The sequence below is a fragment of the Haliotis rubra genome, unplaced genomic scaffold (assembly GCF_003918875.1).
Source record: "Haliotis rubra isolate DU_JTF1 unplaced genomic scaffold, ASM391887v1 Scf1783, whole genome shotgun sequence".
NCBI lineage: Eukaryota > Metazoa > Mollusca > Gastropoda > Lepetellida > Haliotidae > Haliotis > Haliotis rubra.
The window spans coordinates 64,314-84,012 of NW_025765762.1; the positions used below are offsets into that span (position 1 = coordinate 64,314).

The 19,699-nt window shown below is 42.4% G+C and overlaps 2 protein-coding genes and 1 long non-coding RNA gene across 3 annotated transcripts; all 3 read right to left on the bottom strand.

The window, feature by feature from the left end:
* Nucleotides 1-2,943: 2,943 nt before the first annotated feature.
* LOC124273236 (BTB/POZ domain-containing protein 6-like) lies at nucleotides 2,944-3,639 on the bottom strand. Its single transcript, XM_046708450.1, has one exon. The coding sequence runs from the start codon at nucleotides 3,637-3,639 to the stop codon at nucleotides 2,944-2,946; it is 696 nt and encodes a 231-aa protein (XP_046564406.1).
* A 212-nt stretch (nucleotides 3,640-3,851) lies between these two features.
* On the bottom strand, nucleotides 3,852-10,806 carry LOC124273238 (BTB/POZ domain-containing protein 2-like). Its single transcript, XM_046708451.1, has 3 exons — nucleotides 10,674-10,806; nucleotides 4,849-5,118; nucleotides 3,852-3,980 (listed from the first exon to the last, which is right to left on the bottom strand). The coding sequence occupies exons 1-3, from the start codon at nucleotides 10,682-10,684 to the stop codon at nucleotides 3,890-3,892; spliced, it is 372 nt and encodes a 123-aa protein (XP_046564407.1). The 5' UTR covers nucleotides 10,685-10,806; the 3' UTR covers nucleotides 3,852-3,889.
* A 4,044-nt stretch (nucleotides 10,807-14,850) lies between these two features.
* On the bottom strand, nucleotides 14,851-16,821 carry LOC124273241. The gene is made up of 3 exons (XR_006897584.1): nucleotides 16,668-16,821; nucleotides 15,343-15,447; nucleotides 14,851-15,227 (listed from the first exon to the last, which is right to left on the bottom strand). It is a non-coding gene; the product is annotated as an uncharacterized LOC124273241 (long non-coding RNA).
* Between the last annotated feature and the right edge of the window lie 2,878 nt (nucleotides 16,822-19,699).

A 19,699-nucleotide genomic window follows, 5' to 3' on the forward strand; every position in this document is an offset into this window, starting at 1 on the left:
CTTGAATACTGCTGAGTGCAGCGTAAAACTAGACTCACTCACTCACTCACTGTCATTAGTTGGAGTTACGGATGATGTGGTCTAAGCTTTCGCTCGTCACGCCGAAGCTCCGGGTTTGAATCCCCACATACGTACTATATGTAAAGCCAACTCCCATTATCTCCCGCAGTGATGTTGGTCTGGTATTGCTCAAAACGGCGTAAAACCATGGCAACCTACTTCCAGGACTTTTTACGATTACTCATTTAAGTATGATCTTTTCGGATCTGGGCACCGATTCACAAAACATTCGTAGCACTACGATATTCTTAAGCCTATGATTAACTGTAGAGTTACGAGGCCGTAACGTTAACGCTTTGTGGATCGGGACTATGCAGATATCATATCATTCTCCCCGAAACTTCCAAAAATCCCGTTGAAAGGATTTTGTTTCTAGTGTTTTCATCAAGTTCCAGGGAACAAATTTTAGATCGTTGATGTCCGAACTCTGGGGTTGGAGATTGTTTTTGTGGCATATACAAAGTAGGTCCTAGGGCGGAAATAGCAAAATATACAATAATTTAATAATCATACTGCTTTTCAGTGCTTACCAATCGAATTCTACCAGCCTAATCCTATTGCAGCTTGTAACTGTCACTTTCAAAACATGAAACAATATTGTAACTAATTTCTTTATAAATGGCACAAAAATTAAAAACACCTCATTATTATACCTTTATAAAGATATCTAAACACCGACATGTGGTAAGTCAGTGAGTGAGTTTGGTTTTACGCCACTTTTAGCAGTATTCCAGCAATGTCACAGTGCCCTTGAGGACACAAGAAATGGGCTTTACACATTGTACCCATGTAGGGAATCAAACCCGGGTCTTCAGCGTGACGAGTGAACGCTTTAACCACTAGGCTATCCCCCCCTCCCAAAGGAATCCTAGAATTGCATGAATCGTAACTAATGGTTGATTTACCATACACATAGTACCCATGAGGGGAATCGAGGCTGGGTCTTCGGCGTGACGAGCGAACGCTTTAACCACTAGGCTATCCCCCGTCCCAAAGGAATCCTAGAATTGCATGAATCGTAACTAATGGTTGATTTACCATACACATAGTACCCATGAGGGAAATCGAGCCTGGGTCTTCGGCGTGACGAGTGAACGCTTTAACCACTAGGCTACCCCCCCTCCCAAAGGAATCCTAGAATTGCATGAATCGTAACTAATGGTTGATTTACCATACACATAGTACCCATGAGGGGAATCGAGCCTGGGTCTTCGGCGTGACGAGTGAACGCTTTAACCACTAGGCTATCCCCCCCAAAGGAATCCTAGAATTGCATGAATCGTAACTAATGGTTGATTTACCATACACATAGTACCCATGAGGGGAATCGAGCCTGGGTCTTCGGCGTGACGAGTGAACGCTTTAACCACTAGGCTACCCCCCCTCCCAAAGGAATCCTAGAATTGCATGAATCGTAACTGATGGTTGATTTACCATACACATAGTACACATGAGGGGAATCGAGCCTGGGTCTTCGGCGTGACGAGTGAACGCTTTAACCACTAGGCTATCCCCCCTCCCAAAGGAATCCTAGAATTGCATGAATCGTAACTAATGGTTGATTTACCATACACATAGTACCCATGAGGGGAATCGAGCCTGGGTCTTCGGCGTGACGAGTGAACGCTTTAACCACTAGGCTATCTCCCCTCCCAAAGGAATCCTAGAATTGCATGAATCGTAACTGATGGTTGATTTACCATACACATAGTACATGAGGGGAATCGAGGCTGGGTCTTCGGCGTGACGAGTGAACGCTTTAACCACTAGGCTATCCCCTCCCAAAGGAATCCTAGAATTGCATGAATCGTAACTAATGGTTGATTTACCATACACATAGTACCCATGAGGGGAATCGAGCCTGGGTCTTCGGCGTGACGAGTGAACGCTTTAACCACTAGGCTATCCCCTCCCAAAGGAATCCTAGAATTGCATAAATCGTAACTAATGGTTGATTTACCATACACATAGTACCCATGAGGGGAATCGAGCCTGGGTCTTCGGCGTGACGAGTGAACGCTTTAACCACTAGGCTATCCCCCCTCCCAAAGGAATCCTAGAATTGCATGAATCGTAACTAATGGTTGATTTACCATACACATAGTACCCATGAGGGGAATCGAGCCTGGGTCTTCGGCGTGACGAGTGAACGCTTTAACCACTAGGCTATCCCCCCTCCCAAAGGAATCCTAGAATTGCATGAATCGTAACTAATGGTTGATTTACCATACACATAGTACCCATGAGGGGAATTGAGCCTGGGTCTTCGGCGTGACGAATGTACGCTTTAACCACTAGGCTATCCCCCCTCCCAAAGGAATCCTAGAATTGCATGAATCGTAACTAATGGTTGATTTACCATACACATAGTACCCATGAGGGGAATCGAGCCTGGGTCTTCGGCGTGACGAGTGAACGCTTTAACCACTAGGCTATCCCCCCTCCCAAAGGAATCCTAGAATTGCATGAATCGTAACTAATGGTTGATTTACCATACACATAGTACCCATGAAGGGAATCGAGTCTGGGTCTTCGGTGTGAAGAGGGAATGCTTAAACCCCTGAGGCAGCCCACTCCCCGTTAAGTGGTAAGAGCTAGCCGAGTTTACAGTTTGTAAATACTAGAGTCTGAAGCAGACAGTTCAGTGATCAGCATTATGAGCATTGATCTACGCAACTGGGATACGAGGTCATGTGTCAACAAAGTCAGCAACCCTGACCACCCGATCCAGTTAGTCGCCTCTTACAACAAGCATGGCTTGCTGAAGAACTCACTGTACCTGGTGTCTATCCTCAGATATCCGGACTAAAAAAAGCCATAATGAAGGATAATAGCCCCTCTAATTATAAAATCGTTGGTTTTGGTTGTCTTTAAGTGTTCCTTTCACACCCCAATTACCAAGCCATGGGTTATGTTTAAGTGGCCACTGGAGTAGACAATATCACTCAGCTTGTGGATGGTACATTGATCTACCGTTACATTCTCAACAACGTCTTTTGGATCGCCTTCATGAGTTGGAGCACCTCCCTCCATTTCGATGTATATGAAATACTCAGTGTTTCGCTTGAAAAATCTGGGTTCCAGGAGCCAGTACTGGAGAATGTTATTTTTCCCCGATGGTTTGATTTTGGGTGGAAAAACTGTCTCGCGTTTCACATCCATAAAGTTCGCTGTCCGGTCACAGATTCTGATGTGGTAGACTATGGCTTTGTTCTGGTCGTGTCCATATAAGGAGATCCCGTAGAGAATGATGTCATGGGAACAGGAGACGTCAGTTCTTCCCCAGAATGACTGCTTCCTCGTCTGAGGCATCTTCCGGTGTTCTTTATAAAACACCACGTTGTGAGTTGGTTTTGCAGATCGCCGGAGGAATGGAGACGGGTCTTTCTCTGGGCACAGCAAACATGACATAATTTTCACATTTTCCGCATCTGTTAAAATCCCTCTCGGTACAACGTTGTCGACGTAAAACTCCTTGTCCATACTGGTGAAGGGAATCCCGTAGACTGTTTCACCCAGGAGAGATCTGAGGTTCCTGGGAGTTATCTCCCTTCCTTTCCGGGCACATTCGGCCTCCATCCATGCAATGGCAGACTGATACACGTTTTCAGCCTTGATGGAAAGCTCGTCAACCAGGATGACTTTGTCAAAGCATTCATGGCACAGCTGTGTGAAACTTTCATTGCCAAAGGATACGTCGCCAAACGCAATGACACGATCAAATGCTTTATCGTAGAGATCTTTCTCATCAAACCTGTGCGCATGCTCAAGGATGAGACAGGCATTCTCAGCACTCAGGCAGTCTTCTAGATAGGTGAGGCACAGACTCTCAAGACCCCCCCACAGCGTACTTCTTGGCCAGGTACAGCAATCCAGTCACGTTCTCTGGTGTCAGGTGTACGTCGTTTGTGTACAGGTACCTGTTAATGAAAGTTTCCATTTGAGTGAGTTTTTACCTTTTAGCAATATTCTATCAATATCACAGCGGGGGGGACACCAGAAATGGGCTTCACGCTTTGTACCCATATGGGGAATAGAACCCAGGTCTTAGGCGTGACGAGCCAACGCCTTAACCACTAGGCTACCCCACCGCCAGTTTCCATTTGAGACACAGAAGATGACGTATTACCTGCATGAATCTACAGAATTAATTCCTGAAACAGGAATATATCACAACGAGATCTATCACTACAAATGAATGTAGTAAATTTATGGATGATAGTTACTGAGTGAGTGAATATGGTTTTACGCCGTATTTGGCGATATTTCAGCAGCATCACGGCGGGGGACATCAGAAATAGCGTTAACACATTGAAGCCATTCATATATTTGATCGTCAAATCCAAGTTTCACAATGAGTAATATACTATAGATACCGAATAGCGTCTAATCATATTTCATGACATCATTCATATTTTAAATCCAACGCTGTAGAAACTATGAAGGAATTAGTATGGCTTTACGCCTCTTTCAGAAATGTTCCAACAATACCCACAATTCGTACAGTGTAAGTATTTACAACCCCGTGAAGATCCAGGTTAGAATTGATCTTCAGTAACCCATGTTCATCGTAAGAGGCGACTAACAGGATCGGGTGGTCAGGTTCGCTGACTTGGTTGACACATGCCATCGTGTCAGATGTAGGTGTTTGATGCTCATGTCAATCACTGGATTGTCTGGTCCAGATTCGGTTATTTACAGACCGCCGTCATATAGCTAGGAAATTGCTGACTGGCGTGTTAAACAATTAACAAACAAACAGTATGAATTCATACTACATCTACTTACGTTAACAGCTCGGAGAACGTGTCTGCATCAACATCCGATATCCTAATGGCATCTCTCTCAGCCAAAGGGCCACACAGCATGGCTTCGAACACACAACTGCGACTGATAAGCACGTAGCGGTGAGCTCGGACTGTCGTTTCCCGTTTGCCAACCCGGAAGTGGACGTCACAGTATTTCTCTGTTTTCAGCATGTGGAGATTACTTTCTACCACATTCCTCCCGCTCTGCCAGTTTTCAACAAACCCAGAATCTGCAGCCATATTAGCGGATCTGAAACAGAAAACAAAACAGGTCCAGATGAGCAATGACTGAATGTTATTGTAAGGCGCAGTAGGAGTGAGTGAGTTAGATTAGTTTTACTCCGCTTTTAGCAATATTCCAGCAATATCACAGTCGTGGACACTAGAAATAGGCTTCAAACATTTTGCCCATATGGGGAGTCGAACCCGGGTCTTTGAGACTAGCGAACGCTTTAACCACTAGGCTATCCCATCGCTAAAAATATTGCTAAAAGCGGCGTAAAACCATACTCACTCACTCATGTGAGAGGAAGGCCTGGAGTGATAAAGGACAGATGTTTACCACTTTGGTAACACAAACTAGCATGGATAATGTTGCTGACAAACCTTGAAACATAATTTGTAGGGGTGACTATTGAGGGGGAAACAACTACTGCGATAGTGATAGTCTATTGCAACATACTGTTGCGACGTAGCGATAGTATATTGCGACTAACTATTGCAAAAACATTGCAATATTTAGTTGATTTTTCCTTGAATTGTCTCATTTTAAAATCATTTCCCTAATAAATGTATAGTTTATATGAAGAAAACACAAGTTGAAGTTATAAGTCTCTTTTAATAACTAACAAGAAACTTGAAACCCAGATCAAGTAAACAGTTATAACATAAACTCAATGGAGATGCAAGTCTGCGCCCAAACATCCTGTATTTTACGCTGCGCATTTATCAGTGAAAATTAATTACTAGACTATCGATAGTCATACATATTACTGATGCATCCATAGTGTTTCGTTTCTACCATCGCTTGACTGATATCGGAAGCTCAGCAATCGCAATCCATCCATAATTCGATGCATCGTTAGTAATTCGTTACAGCCCTAATAATTTGGGTGAACTGAAATTCAAATCCACAGTCTGAAATGCCAGAACGACCTCATTTTTTCAAGTAACGGAAAGAGAAATCTGGTGGTCTGGAAAACCATACGTGTAACTGTGCAGAATCTATTACTGACTTAAGAACACGACAGCCAATTTCATCAATTAACTCAAAATCTCCCCAACCATCCTATGATGATCTTATTTCGTTCATTCAAAACGAAATGGTCACATTGAACAAGACTGACTGACTGAGTTTGGTTTTACGCCGCTTTTAGCAATATTACAGCAACATCGCGGCGGGGGGACACCAGAAATGGGCTTCACACATTGTGCCCATGTGGGGATTCGAACCCGGGTCTTCGGCGTGACAAGAGAACTCTTTAACCATTAGGCTACCCCACCGCCCCACACTGAACAAGAAACGAAGAAGAGCAGTGAGACCGCCTCGTCTATGTCGCATTAAAATCTATGCACAAATTGAGTCAGAGTGTCAAAAAAAAACAACCCCACACATGACTATATGACTAGAGTGATGACATTAAAGCAGTGTGCGAAATAGCCACTGGCCCGCTAGCCGCTAGCTAGTAAAAATCCAGTCGGGCCAATAAATCTCCACAGTCGCTAGCCCGACTGGCTAGTGAATTTTCATAAAAGCAATGACCAACAAACTTAATAAAGACAAACATATCTGAATAATGTTCTCGATTCTCATTTATTGTAATTCTTATTACATTTCACAACCTTCGCTGTAGAGTCGAGCATGCTCTTTCTACCAAGATTTCACAGAGGGCCATGCGACTCTCTTACTAAGAACCTGTTCAATGTTACGACATTCAAAACTTGTGACAGTAATGCTTTCAACAGTTTGTGGACGACATTTCCCAATTTGAGCCCGTAAAGATCCGGATTAGATAGAAGTGATTTTCAGTAATCCATGCTTGTCGTAACAGGGATCGTGTTGTCACGCTCGCTGACTTGGATGACATATGTCATCGTATCCCATCGATGCTCATGCTGTTGATCATTTGATTGTCTGGTTCAGACTCGATTATTTACAGACCGCCGCCTTATAGCTGGAACATTGCCGAGTGCGGCGTAAAACTAAACTCACTCTAAATTCGACGCATTAGCAACAAAATAATTTGTCAGATTCGATTTCTTATTTTGACCTTACCATATATTCTCGTGGTGAATTTTTCGATGAAAAAATTGGCTTGCCTTTGTATATATTTGTGATGGGTGCCACGAACAGGCAGGCTAGACCACCTTTTCGAGATCATTTATCACAGTTTGATAGTGATTCATAGGCTTTTATCTTGAAATTAATACATTAAGCCCTTTGAATTCGACAAAGAATATCAAAATGTGATGACATGGTACTTCATAGGACTATCCCAGACCATGTGTATGTTGGGTACGTAATTTAGTTTAACCTACATACATACAAGGGTATTATAAAATGTGAAGAATATTTAGCCATATGGTATATTGAAATACACTGTATTTTAGATTAATACTTCTGTAATAATGTACAAATAATTGTACCTATTTATCATTCCAATGCGGAACACTAACTGTGACACCAAATGGTGACATAAATATGTCAAAATAAGTTACATGTATTTGGTCTATTGGGGATTCTCGTCACAGATTATTTTATAGATGTGTTCTTGAAACTTGGCAGATGAAATCAAGGTGTGGAGATGATATGAAATATGAATTCAAAACGGCAGATTTACGTGAGTACGAATATCCCCTAAATGTCTAAAATTGTAACTTTCTTGATATCCCTTATTATCATAGTCCTTATAAGCTGTACAGAAAATGCAACGTGAATCTTATTTCAGTTTATTCAGATTATTAAGAGCAGTTTATTATAGAACACTAAACTGTGGCTGTACTTTGCCACAACTATAGTTTAAATAGCATATATTTATGGTCGATTGTGCGAAAAACACCTTCAAAAACAGCAACTATAGTACTGTCGGAAATAGAAAAAAACTGTTTTGAGGCTGTTACTCTGTATCCCTAAAATTGACACAATTGCAAATAGCATATGTCTAAATAACCTATATTGGCCTAACTGAGCGTTCAGTGGGATGCGTAATAAGATATCCAGAAAAGCATGTTTACTCGTAAAATCGGGCGAAACTTAGAAAAAAATACGAATAGCTGCTGAAAACAATAGATCAGACTATAGATGGCAATTAGGTCGCTCAGCCAGGTATGATGACGGACCGTCGACTCACTTGACATGAAATGCACGTGCTGCCCACAGACACAAGGGGTCATCTCAGATATATTTTATGCTTTTTCATGTGTATTGAATATGTCTCTATTGATTATCTTATCGTAGCTAATGACTCCATCCCAAAGCCCGACCCCAACTACTGTCAGCAACACCTGTCTCGGTGTTGCTTTTGAGACGACCCCTCCTACCTGTTTCTTTTTATAGTGATAGTGAGACTCAATGGTATCTATATCCTTAATAGTTTCAGTATTAAAATTGTTATTTTTTACGTCTGCTTTAGTTTATAATAAAACTAAGTCTAATTTCATATTGGATATTCAAAAAGTGTCATTTGTTATACTATATCATCGCACACTAATTTGCATAAAGCCATGGTCTGCTCCAAATAAGTCGCTTCAGACACTGAATAAAACCGCATTGCTCATTTCTGCACTAATCTCTCCTCAGTAAAATCCTTCTCTAACATTTCCTATCTCCCTCCCACTGAGACTGTAGTTAGGCCGAACTTAGTTTAACAGATTTTTCACACTTTCACATATTAACTACCTAAATTGTAGATATAAATGTGAAAAAACAGTTTTTTTCTATTTCCGACAGTACTATAGTTTTGTTTTCGATCTGGAATTATGTATTCAACATTTTAGTAAAGCACCAACATGCATGCAACATGCACCCTTTGAGGTTTTAGGAAATGTAAGAAATGGGAAAAGGAAGTCCACAAAGTCACTCTATTTGCAGAATAACAGGCATATTTTAGGGGCAACCATTACCCCAAATAGAACATCTGATACAATATACATGACAATAAGAGGAGATAGCAATATTAGTAAGATTCGAGTGCTAGGCTTATAGGATAAAAGGCTTGCAGCATGTCTCTCCAATTATGTCTTTCTAAATACTTGAAAGTTGAAAAGATAAAAAAGTTCAAATTTCAGTTTGAAATGCTAAAATGCTGAAATCTGGTGTCTTTGTTGGGCTTATGAAATGTTGAAATTAGGAAAATCTATCAGTTGTATCAGAAACAAATATCCCATAAATCAAACATTAAACACAAGTTTAACCATATTCCCTGTTATAGCAATACCCTGTCACTGAAATTGAGGATTCTCTATACACTTAAACTGGCAATGGTTTAGACTTAGAATTTTGGAAAATATCATCAAGATATAGTTCCTTCAGGAAAGAGTAAATGTCCAGTTTATTATTGTTGTTTGGGGAGTTGGTGTGTTGTTCTTTTATTCGTTGTTCTGTTTTGTTTTATTGGGTGTGTGTCTTTTGGTTTAGTTTGACGTTTTTTGGGTGTGTGATTTTTCCCCCAACTGTTTCTATATCCTGCCAAAGCATGTATGATTTTGATAGGAAGATATATAGCGTGTGTATCTCATTTGCATCTCTCTTCATGGTTTTCCTTGATCATCTTCAAAGGCACAAATACAAATACACACAAGGCTTCTGATTTCTAAAGGCATTTACTCTCACTTTTGACATGCCTACAAACACACCTCCAACATGTGGTAGTCCCGTACTATTGTTTACCATCAAACTCTCTATATTTACAGAGGATTGTTTGTATGGGTTTTACAATTACACACACTTTCCTAATACTTACTTAGTCACCCACATTTCCAAGCCAGGCTCTACTAACTACATCCTTAAACCCTGTTCAATTCCAAAGAGACATATCCATGGAGTGGTAAGACTTGTGACTAATTAATAATTTGAACCCTAACATTTCGCCTGCTAATTACTGTATTTCCTTTGAAGATACTTTTCCTTACCTGATTTGGGAGGACCAATATTGATTTGAGCTACAAGAAAAACATGCACTGACAATGTTCCTAATGACAGCATAATATATGATAATACGTGACGGTATTTGTGTAAAATAACAATAATCTGGAAGTGATAATTTCTGTAATATTTCGACCCAACTGTCCTAAAAAGATTCAAAATTGGCAGGTGCCTATTTTCAGGCTTACATCGCCCTTGTATAAATATAATAGCTCGGAAAAAAACATTTGTCTGAATTTCAAGTTAAAATTATATCTGTATCACGGAACAAAAGTCCAAGTCCAAGGTATACAACAGTATGTCTGAATTAAAAATAAAAAGAACTACTGTACCGCTGTGATCATAGTTTGATGACCTTCCATGTACGAGAGATAACTCTGCCAGCAAACCAACAAAATTGTCCCATGATTTTAATGAGGGCTTGACGTCGGGGGTTAAAAAAATCACTGCACTGAAAGTACATTTGTATTCAGATTCTCGTCTTAGATCTGCTGACCGTGGATAAAGAGGACAGTCCGCTGCTGATTACTCGGACACCTAAAAAGGCTCTACCGTCGATAAGGAACATTCGCCATGAGTCATCGAAAATTGGAGTAGTTGGAGCAAAATGTCCGACAGATACATCGCACATATATAACTAAATTAACTTATAGCTATATTACCTTGAACACATACACGAAACAACCGAAATACGTTCGAAGAAAGCAGTCTCGTCTGTTGTAAATATTAACAAGGTGAAGGTGACTCACGTGACATATCACCTTCCAAGCTCCTTAGCGATCACAGCGTTGTCGTGGAGCTTACAATGAACAGCAAGGGTCTATCACTCAACAGATTATAGTTTGCGAAACCACGGACTGTGCTGGTGCAGCATTATACCCGAACCACGGTCTAGCTGTGCTGGTGTAGCATTATACCCGAACCACGGTCTGCCCGTGAGTGTAGCATTATACCCGAACAACTGCGTGGCTGTGCTGGTGTAGCATAATACCCGAACCACAGTTTGGTAGTGCTGGTGTAGCATTATACCCGAACCACGGTCTGGCTGTGCTGGTGTAGCAATATACCCGAACTACGGTCTTGCTGTGCTGGTGTAGCATAATACCCGAAACACGGTCTGGCTGTGACTGTAGCATTATACCCGAACCACGGTCTGGCTGTGCTGGTGTAGCATTATACCCGAACCACGGTCTGAATGTGCTGGTGTAGCATTAAACGCGAACCACGGTCTGGCTATGCTGGTGTAGCAATATACCCGAACGACTGCCTGGCTGTGCTGGTGTAGCATTATACCAGAACCACAGTCTGGCTGTTTGGTGTAGCATTATACCCGAACCACGGTCTGACTGTGCTGGTGTAGCATTATACTCGAACCCAGACCTGGCTGTGCTGGTGTAGCAATATACCCGAACCACGGTCTGGCTGTGCTGGATGAGCATTATACCCGAGCCAAGACCTGGCTGTTCTGGTGTAGCATTATACCCCAACTACGGTCTGGCTGTGCTGGTGTAGCATTATACACGAACCACCGTCTGGCTGCGCTGGTGTAGCATCACACACGAACCACGGTCTGGCTGTGCTGGTGTAGCAATATACCCGAACTACGGTCTTGCTGTGCTGGTGTAGCATAATACCCGAAACACGGTCTGGCTGTGACTGTAGCATTATACCCGAACCACGGTCTGGCTGTGCTGGTGTAGCATTATACCCGAACCACGGTCTGAATGTGCTGGTGTAGCATTAAACGCGAACCACGGTCTGGCTATGCTGGTGTAGCAATATACCCGAACGACTGCCTGGCTGTGCTGGTGTAGCATTATACCAGAACCACAGTCTGGCTGTTTGGTGTAGCATTATACCCGAACCACGGTCTGACTGTGCTGGTGTAGCATTATACTCGAACCCAGACCTGGCTGTGCTGGTGTAGCAATATACCCGAACCACGGTCTGGCTGTGCTGGATGAGCATTATACCCGAGCCAAGACCTGGCTGTTCTGGTGTAGCATTATACCCCAACTACGGTCTGGCTGTGCTGGTGTAACATTATACACGAACCACCGTCTGGCTGCGCTGGTGTAGCATCACACACGAACCACGGTCTGGCTGTGCTGGTGTAGCATTATACCCAAACCATGGTCTGACTGTGCCGGTGTAACACCCAACCCCAACCATGCGGTGACTGTGCTGGTGTAGCATTATACCCGAATCACGGTCTGGCTGTGCTGGTGTAGCATTATACCCGAACTACGGTCTGGCTGTGCTGGTGTAGCATTATACCCGAACCACAGTTTGGCAGTGCTGGTGTAGCATTATACCCGAACCACGGCCTGGCTGTGCTGGTGTAGCATTATACCCGAACCACAGTTTGGCAGTGCTGGTGTAGCATTATACCCGAACCACGGTCTGGCTGTCCTGGTGTAGCAATATACCCGAACCACGGTCTGGCTGTGCTGGTGAAGCATAATACCCGAAACACCGTCTGGCTGTGACTGTAGCATTATACCCGAACCACGGTCTGGCTGTGCTGGTGTAACATTATACCCGAACCGCGGTCTGGCTGTGCTGGTGTAGCAATATACCCGAACGACTGCCTGGCTGTGCTGGTGTAGCATTATACCAGAACCACGGTCTGGCTGTGTTGGTGTAGCATTATACCCGAACCACGGTCTGACTGTGCTGGTGTAGCATTATACTCGAACCCAGACCTTGCTGTGCTGGTGTAGCATTATACCCGAACCACGGTCTGAATGTGCTGGTGTAGCATTAAACGCGAACCATGGTCTGGCTATGCTGGTGTAGCAATATACCCTAACGACTGCCTGGCTGTGCTGGTGTAGCATTATACCCGAGCCAAGACGTGGCTGTTCTGGTGTAGCATTATACACAAACTACGGTCTGGCTGTGCTGGTGTAGCATTATACACGAACCGCCGTCTGGCTGCGCTGGTGTAGCATCACACACGAACCACGGTCTGGCTGTGCTGGTGTAGCATTATACCCAAACCATGGTCTGGGTGTGCCGGTGTAACACCCAACCCGAACCATGCGGTGACTGTGCTGGTGTAGCATTATGCCCAAACTACGGCCTGGCTGTGCTGGTGTAGCATTATACCCGAATCACGGTCTGGCTGTGCTGGTGTAGCATTATACCAGAACCACAGTTTGGTTTAAGGCCGGTGTACCATTATACCCGAACTACGGTCTGGCTGTGCTGGTGTAGCATTATAACCGAACTACGGTCTGGTTGTGCTGGTGTAGCATAATACCCGAACCACGACCTGGCTGTTCTGGTGTAGCATTATACCCGAATCACGGTCTGGCTGTGCTGGTGTAGCATTATTCCCGAACCACAGTTTGGTTTAAGGCCGGTGTAGCATTATACCCGAACCACGGTCTGGCTGTGCTGGTGTAGCATTATACCGGAACCACGGTCTGGCTGTGCTGGTGTAGCGTTATACCCGAACCACGCTCGCTGTGTTGGTGTAGCATTATACCCGAACCTCGGTCTGGCTGTGCTGGTGTAGCGTTATACCCGAACCATGATCTGGCTGTGCTGGTGTAACATTATACCCGAACCACAGTTTGGCTGTGCTGGTGTAGCATTATACCCGAACCACGGTCTGGCTGTGCTGGTGTAGCATTATACCCGAACTACGGTCTGACTGTGCTGGTGTAGCATTATACCCGAACCACAGTCTGGCTGTGTTGGTGTAGCGTTATACCTGAATCACGGACTGGCAGTACTGGTGTAGCATTATACCCGAACCACAGTTTGGCTGTGCTGGTGTAGCATTATACTCAAACCACGGTCTGGCTGTGCTTGTGTAGCATTATACCCGAACCATAGTCTGGCTGTGCTGGTGTAACATTATACCCGAACCACAGTTTGGCTGTGCTTGTGAAACATTATACCCGAACCACAGTTTGACTGTGCTGGTGTAGCATTATATACGAACCACATTCTGGCTGAGCTTGTGTAGCATTATACCCGAACCACAGTCTGGCTGTGCTGGTGTAGCGTTATACCCGAACCACAGTCTGGCTGTGCTGGTGTAGCGTTATACCCGAACCACAGTCTGGCTGTGCTTGTGTAGCATTATACCCGAACCACGGTCTGGCTATGCTGGTGTAGCGTTATACCCGAACCACAGTCTGGCTGTGCTGGTGTAGCGTTATACCCGAACCACTGTCTGGCTGTGCTGGTGTAGCATTATACCCGAACCACAGTCTGGCTGTGCTGGTGTAGCATTATACCCGAACCACAGTCTGGCTGTGCTGGTGTAGCATTATACCCGAACCACAGTTTGACTGTGCTGGTGTAGCGTTTTACCCGAACCACAGTCTGTCTGTGCTGGTGTAACATTATACCCGAACCACGGTCTGGCTGTGCTGGTATAGCATTATACCCGAACCACAGTTTGACTGTGCTGGTGTAGCAGCACACTATAACCATGGCCTGGCTGTGCTGGTGTAGCGTTATACCCGAACCACTGTCTGGCTGTGCTGGTGTAGCATTATACCCGAACCACAGTCTGGCTGTGCTGGTGTAGCATTATACCCGAACCACCGTCTGGCTGTGCTGGTGTAGCGTTATACCCGAACCACAGTCTGTCTGTGCTGGTGTAACATTATACCCGAACCACGGTCTGGCTGTGCTGGTGTAGCGTTATACCCGAACCACAGTCTGACTGTGCTGGTGTAGCGTTATACCCGAACCACAGTTTGGCTGTGCTGGTGTAACAGCACACTATAACCATGGCCCGACTGTCCTGGTGGAGCATCCCTGAATTATATCCTCTAAACCCGAAATCTGTTCAAAACGGCGATGAAACAAACTTATTCAATAACCAATTTCGGATTTATGTTTTAAATCCCCAGTTTATTCACCCGTTTTCTGACACTACGAAAATAAGAAATATGTATAATTTCATTTGTGCTTTCAGCAAGCTGATTAAGGTCTGGACTTCGGACTTCTGAATTGTCCGAAGACAATCTTAATCCAAAAATTGTTAATGCTTAGGACTTCATGAGTGAGTGTGTTTAGTTTAAGGCCGCTTTTAGCAACATTCCTGCAATATTACGGCCAAGGTAACCGGCCTACATGAAAATGTCTGCATGGTCCTTTCCAGTTTTGATATTTTCTTTGCAGAGAGGAAGAAGTCTTCGGAAAACTGCTAACTCAGCTTCTTGGTTGGAAAGCAGGTTTGTAAACTGGAGCTGAAATATATTTTAAAAAAAAATTAAAATAACATTCTTACAAAAAAGTACACAAATAGATTGCCCGTTATGTAAAGTCATGACACTTATTGATGATGGAGAAATATGCACATACATCTTGGTCTTGGTCTTGGCCGTGGATCCTGTGGGCGTGGCCTTTGAACAGGGGGTGATGTTGGGTTTCCTTGAGAAGGCGGGGGAGGGAACCAGCTTTTTTGTCCTGCAACAGAAAATATTTATGATCGTTTATGGACAGGTTAATAATATAATTTATGCTTTAATAGACTATAAAGCATTTCGATGGATTCTTCTCTTTCTGAAATGAATGAAATTAGAAATCGGGAAATCGTTATTAAAATATTATCTTAGCTGTTTGTATTTAACATTGAAATCTTCTAAGTAACGATTTCCAGGATTACCTATTGTTTGAGTTTGGAAGCCGACCCGTGAAGATCCGGGTCAGAATTGGTCTTCAGCAACGCATGCCTGTCGTAAGAGGCGACCAACGACTCGCTGACTTGGTTGACACATGTCATCGTATCCTAACTGCGTACATCGATGCTCATGCTGTTGATCATTGGTCTATGTGGTCCAGACCCGATTATTTACCGATCGCCATATAGCTGGGATATTGCTGAGAGCGTTGTTTGAGAGTCGACATGTTGGCAACAGTTTAAATAGAACATATAAATAACGTGATGTTTAGGATTAGACTTTCTCAGTAGGTATCAAATAATCTGATAATTTCTAGTACATCTTTTTTTTTTTAAAACAAAAAAGAGCTAGTCCAGCCCATGCACTCTGACCATTATAAACTAACACGATACCCATTTTCGAAAGCTATGAATATACAATGCATTTAAGAAAACAGTCAAATTAACATGACATTGTTATATACTGGACAAAATAATTTAGGGATATTGGTATTGTTATGATTGATATTTTATCAATGTGTCAATGAATAAATACATCATTATTCATAATTTCAAAATTTACATATATCCCTAACAATTTTTTGTCCAGTAAATACTGGGGATTATACTTTCCCACGAAAGTACAAATCCTAGCAGTTCCGGCCGGGGGTTTGTTGTTATCGAATTCCATCCGGGACTCTAACCCACATTCTCAGAGCGAGGCATCAGCTTTATTGCACACTTACAGGCATTCCACCTGTAACCCTCATGGTTACAAATAGATCTCAGTGGATCAGTTTACTGTTGTTACTATTTTGATCAAAGTAAATGAGTTGGTTGTAAAGATTCACATGGGAGGATACTAGTGGAGCTGCAAGACTCCGACACAACGCAATGTTATTTCGGAAAATACCAAATCAATTTCTTAAATACTCTTTTGTGTATACGCAATATAATACAAAGCCGGGGATGTATTATATTGGCTCTCTGTTACATATATTCACGAGATCATATTGTCACCACCTACCTTTCCCAGACATTCTCGCGTTCAGTTCAGCCTTCCCGATCTGAGTCGAATGAAAACCGAGCTCCAGGCGATGTCGTCGGTGTCATTGCGTGAATCTATTTTTAGCGTGTTGGTATTTCCCATCCAAGCGCGCCTGGGAACAAGCCTGGGTATTTTCCACTCTCCGTATTTACTGACCTCGCAGCAAAACACCACTGCGTCAGGCGAATAGGATTGACATAAAAAAGATCGGCCTAATGCAAGCTTTTAAGTGTGTTCTTCATATTGTTTTGCAGTTTATTGCTGATAGTATTCTATTACAACTGAGACAGTGGTGTGCGCATATTTATACATACTGTGAGACGAACTTAAGAATAATGCCGACCTGTCATTTGAACCGGTCAATCTGAATAGCGGTGCAGTCCATTTTACCATTAAGGGGCCGAGGGTATTTAAAGCGATAAACTGCTGTGAAGCCTGTCAGTCTACTCTCGCTCTACTGGAACGGGTTCTATTTGCAAATACTATTTTGCATGCTATTTTGCGGTTGACCATTTCCATACACAACCAAATACAACACTCGAATGTTTCATGTGTTTAACGATAAAAAAATACCAAACGGTTAATTTCTGTCCTAGCCTAGGTTCTGTATGTGTGAATATTTTATGGATAATACGTTTACCCAATTTAGAGTGCGACATGATAAGTTTCAAATATCTGCAGAGTTTAATACTCTTTTAACAGCCCACTTTACAAGATACTATTATACAAATGCCCAAGCAGAAACACGACGCTTCCGAATCATTGCGTAGAAAGTGATTACTGCAAGGATCACAAAAATCACGCGCGCGAAGTTTTCATACCTGTTCCCCCTTCGAGTAGGTAGTGGATCAGTTCACGGCACGCTCCCCACTCTCCTTTCACAAACGCGTCTTTCGCGCACCTCATTTTAATGTTGGTTGGACAGTACAAGCGGCTGTATCGGTCGCTAACTCTCCACATGGCTTCTATCACAGCATGTTGAACCGTACTTGTTACCGATATAAATATACGTTAGCGACGCTAATGGAAATTGTGTTTCACGTTTTCGGTTGATCTCGTAATGAAAGTAAACCATTTTATTACAGATGTGTATTTAGATTTTGTGATGACTCATCAAAAATGAAACAGATGAAACACGTGCAAGATCTTGACTGGACTTTGTAAGATGTGGCGAAGCGTCTCGTGTCACTGAGTGATATATCCGGGTATTCCTGCCTCTTTTCTCAACAGGTATATTGTCACTCATGGAAAAGGGAAAGGACGTCACATGTAGCTGACTTCTCGCAAGTTCTCAATTCTCCAGGGCCTAGATTTTCGAAGCTCTCTTAGCGCTAAGATCGTCGTAAGTTAACGTTAATGTATGGCACTTACGACTATCTTAGCGCTAAGAGAGCTTCAATAATATAGGCCCATGCAGGAATCCACGTGGTCCTTTTCTTCACATGGGAACGTTCTTGATAACGAGCAAGTGTGCGTGCGTGGAGGGTCGGACGGATCGAGGGAGGGATTGGCTGGATGTATAAAAGAGCGAGATTGAGAGAGTGACTGTGTGTGTATGTTTCAATTCAACATTTTGAGTAGGTTTTCCAACTTTGATTATGTAATGTACGTATCGATGTCTGTATGTATGTGTGTAGGTAGGTAGGTAGGTATGTGTGCATGTACAGTTGTATATGCATACATGTAACACCCAAACGAGTATAATGGAACAGTCCACTGTCTAGTGAGTAGAGCAGGGTGAGCCTAAAACAGGTTCGTTACTGAGAAGTTTGATTGTGTGTAAATAGAACTTTGTTTGATTAAATGATAAATGATTTCTCTTCTAAATATTTATTTTACTATCAATTACTATCGAATGTAAAAACAGGTTTGTCACTGAGAGTTTTGATTGTGTTTATTGATAGAAAAGACCCATCCCAATAATAGCATATGTACAACAGACGTTAACTGAAAACGTTTTGTTGGAGAGATATAGATATGTACATATTTGAAAACATTCTGATTTGCAGTAAATGAGACACCTGCATTGCTATGTAAGATACGATTAATACCAATCGGTGTTCTAATTTCAACAATCCTTTCTAAAGATTGTAACAGTTTATGTCTTTGAGTAGTATACAACGGGCATTCAAGGAAGTAATATAAAACATTCTCACACCCATGGCCACATTGACATGATGCGTCATATTTTAAATATTTATTCTAAATAAATCGTAATTAAGTGCACTCGTCATATATCTTAATATTGTGTGCAAAACATATAACTTCTATATTCCACATGAATAATATTTAGGTTCACATTTGTCTATATTTGATTTATATGATACAACAGTGTCGCAAATTTCTAATAGCTAAGCTAATGTTTTCAATATGATGATGCCGACTCCTGTTAGACTAGAAGGTTAACCGAAATGTTTATGAAAATAAACTGTTTTTATATTGCCGCAATCAAAATTCAAATTACTGTCTTTTCGTCCATCTTTCGAAATAAATAATATAGCTTCAGTTTGTTCCTGTGTTTTTATTTGGACTATTCTATTATAATGTGTAGGTAACAGGTAGTAGATAATCTGTTCACTGAACCGTAAATGTTGTTGTTTTAAGGTGTCTGTGAACTGGATGTCTGCGTAATGGGAGGACACCTTGTAACTTACACGATTAACGACATTCGCGTACATTTACGATAAAAAGAACACATCTTAATACGTATATGATGAGAAATGAACGTTGTGACCACACCGTATATTCATGAAGTTATTAGAAATACGACCAATACAACTTTATCAAATAATACAAATACAAGCAGTACGCAACATCTCTGGCGCATGGCGGCACCCTGTAAATAAGTGAGTCTGAACAAGACGGGCTGACAAGTTCTAACCCAGACCTTCACATAATGATGATGATAATGTTGATGATGATTTGATGTTTAATCTGATCTTCACGGGTCGGCGTGATACAGCCATCTGGATAAGTCTTTGTCATACAGCGAAACAACGTTAATCGGAGTT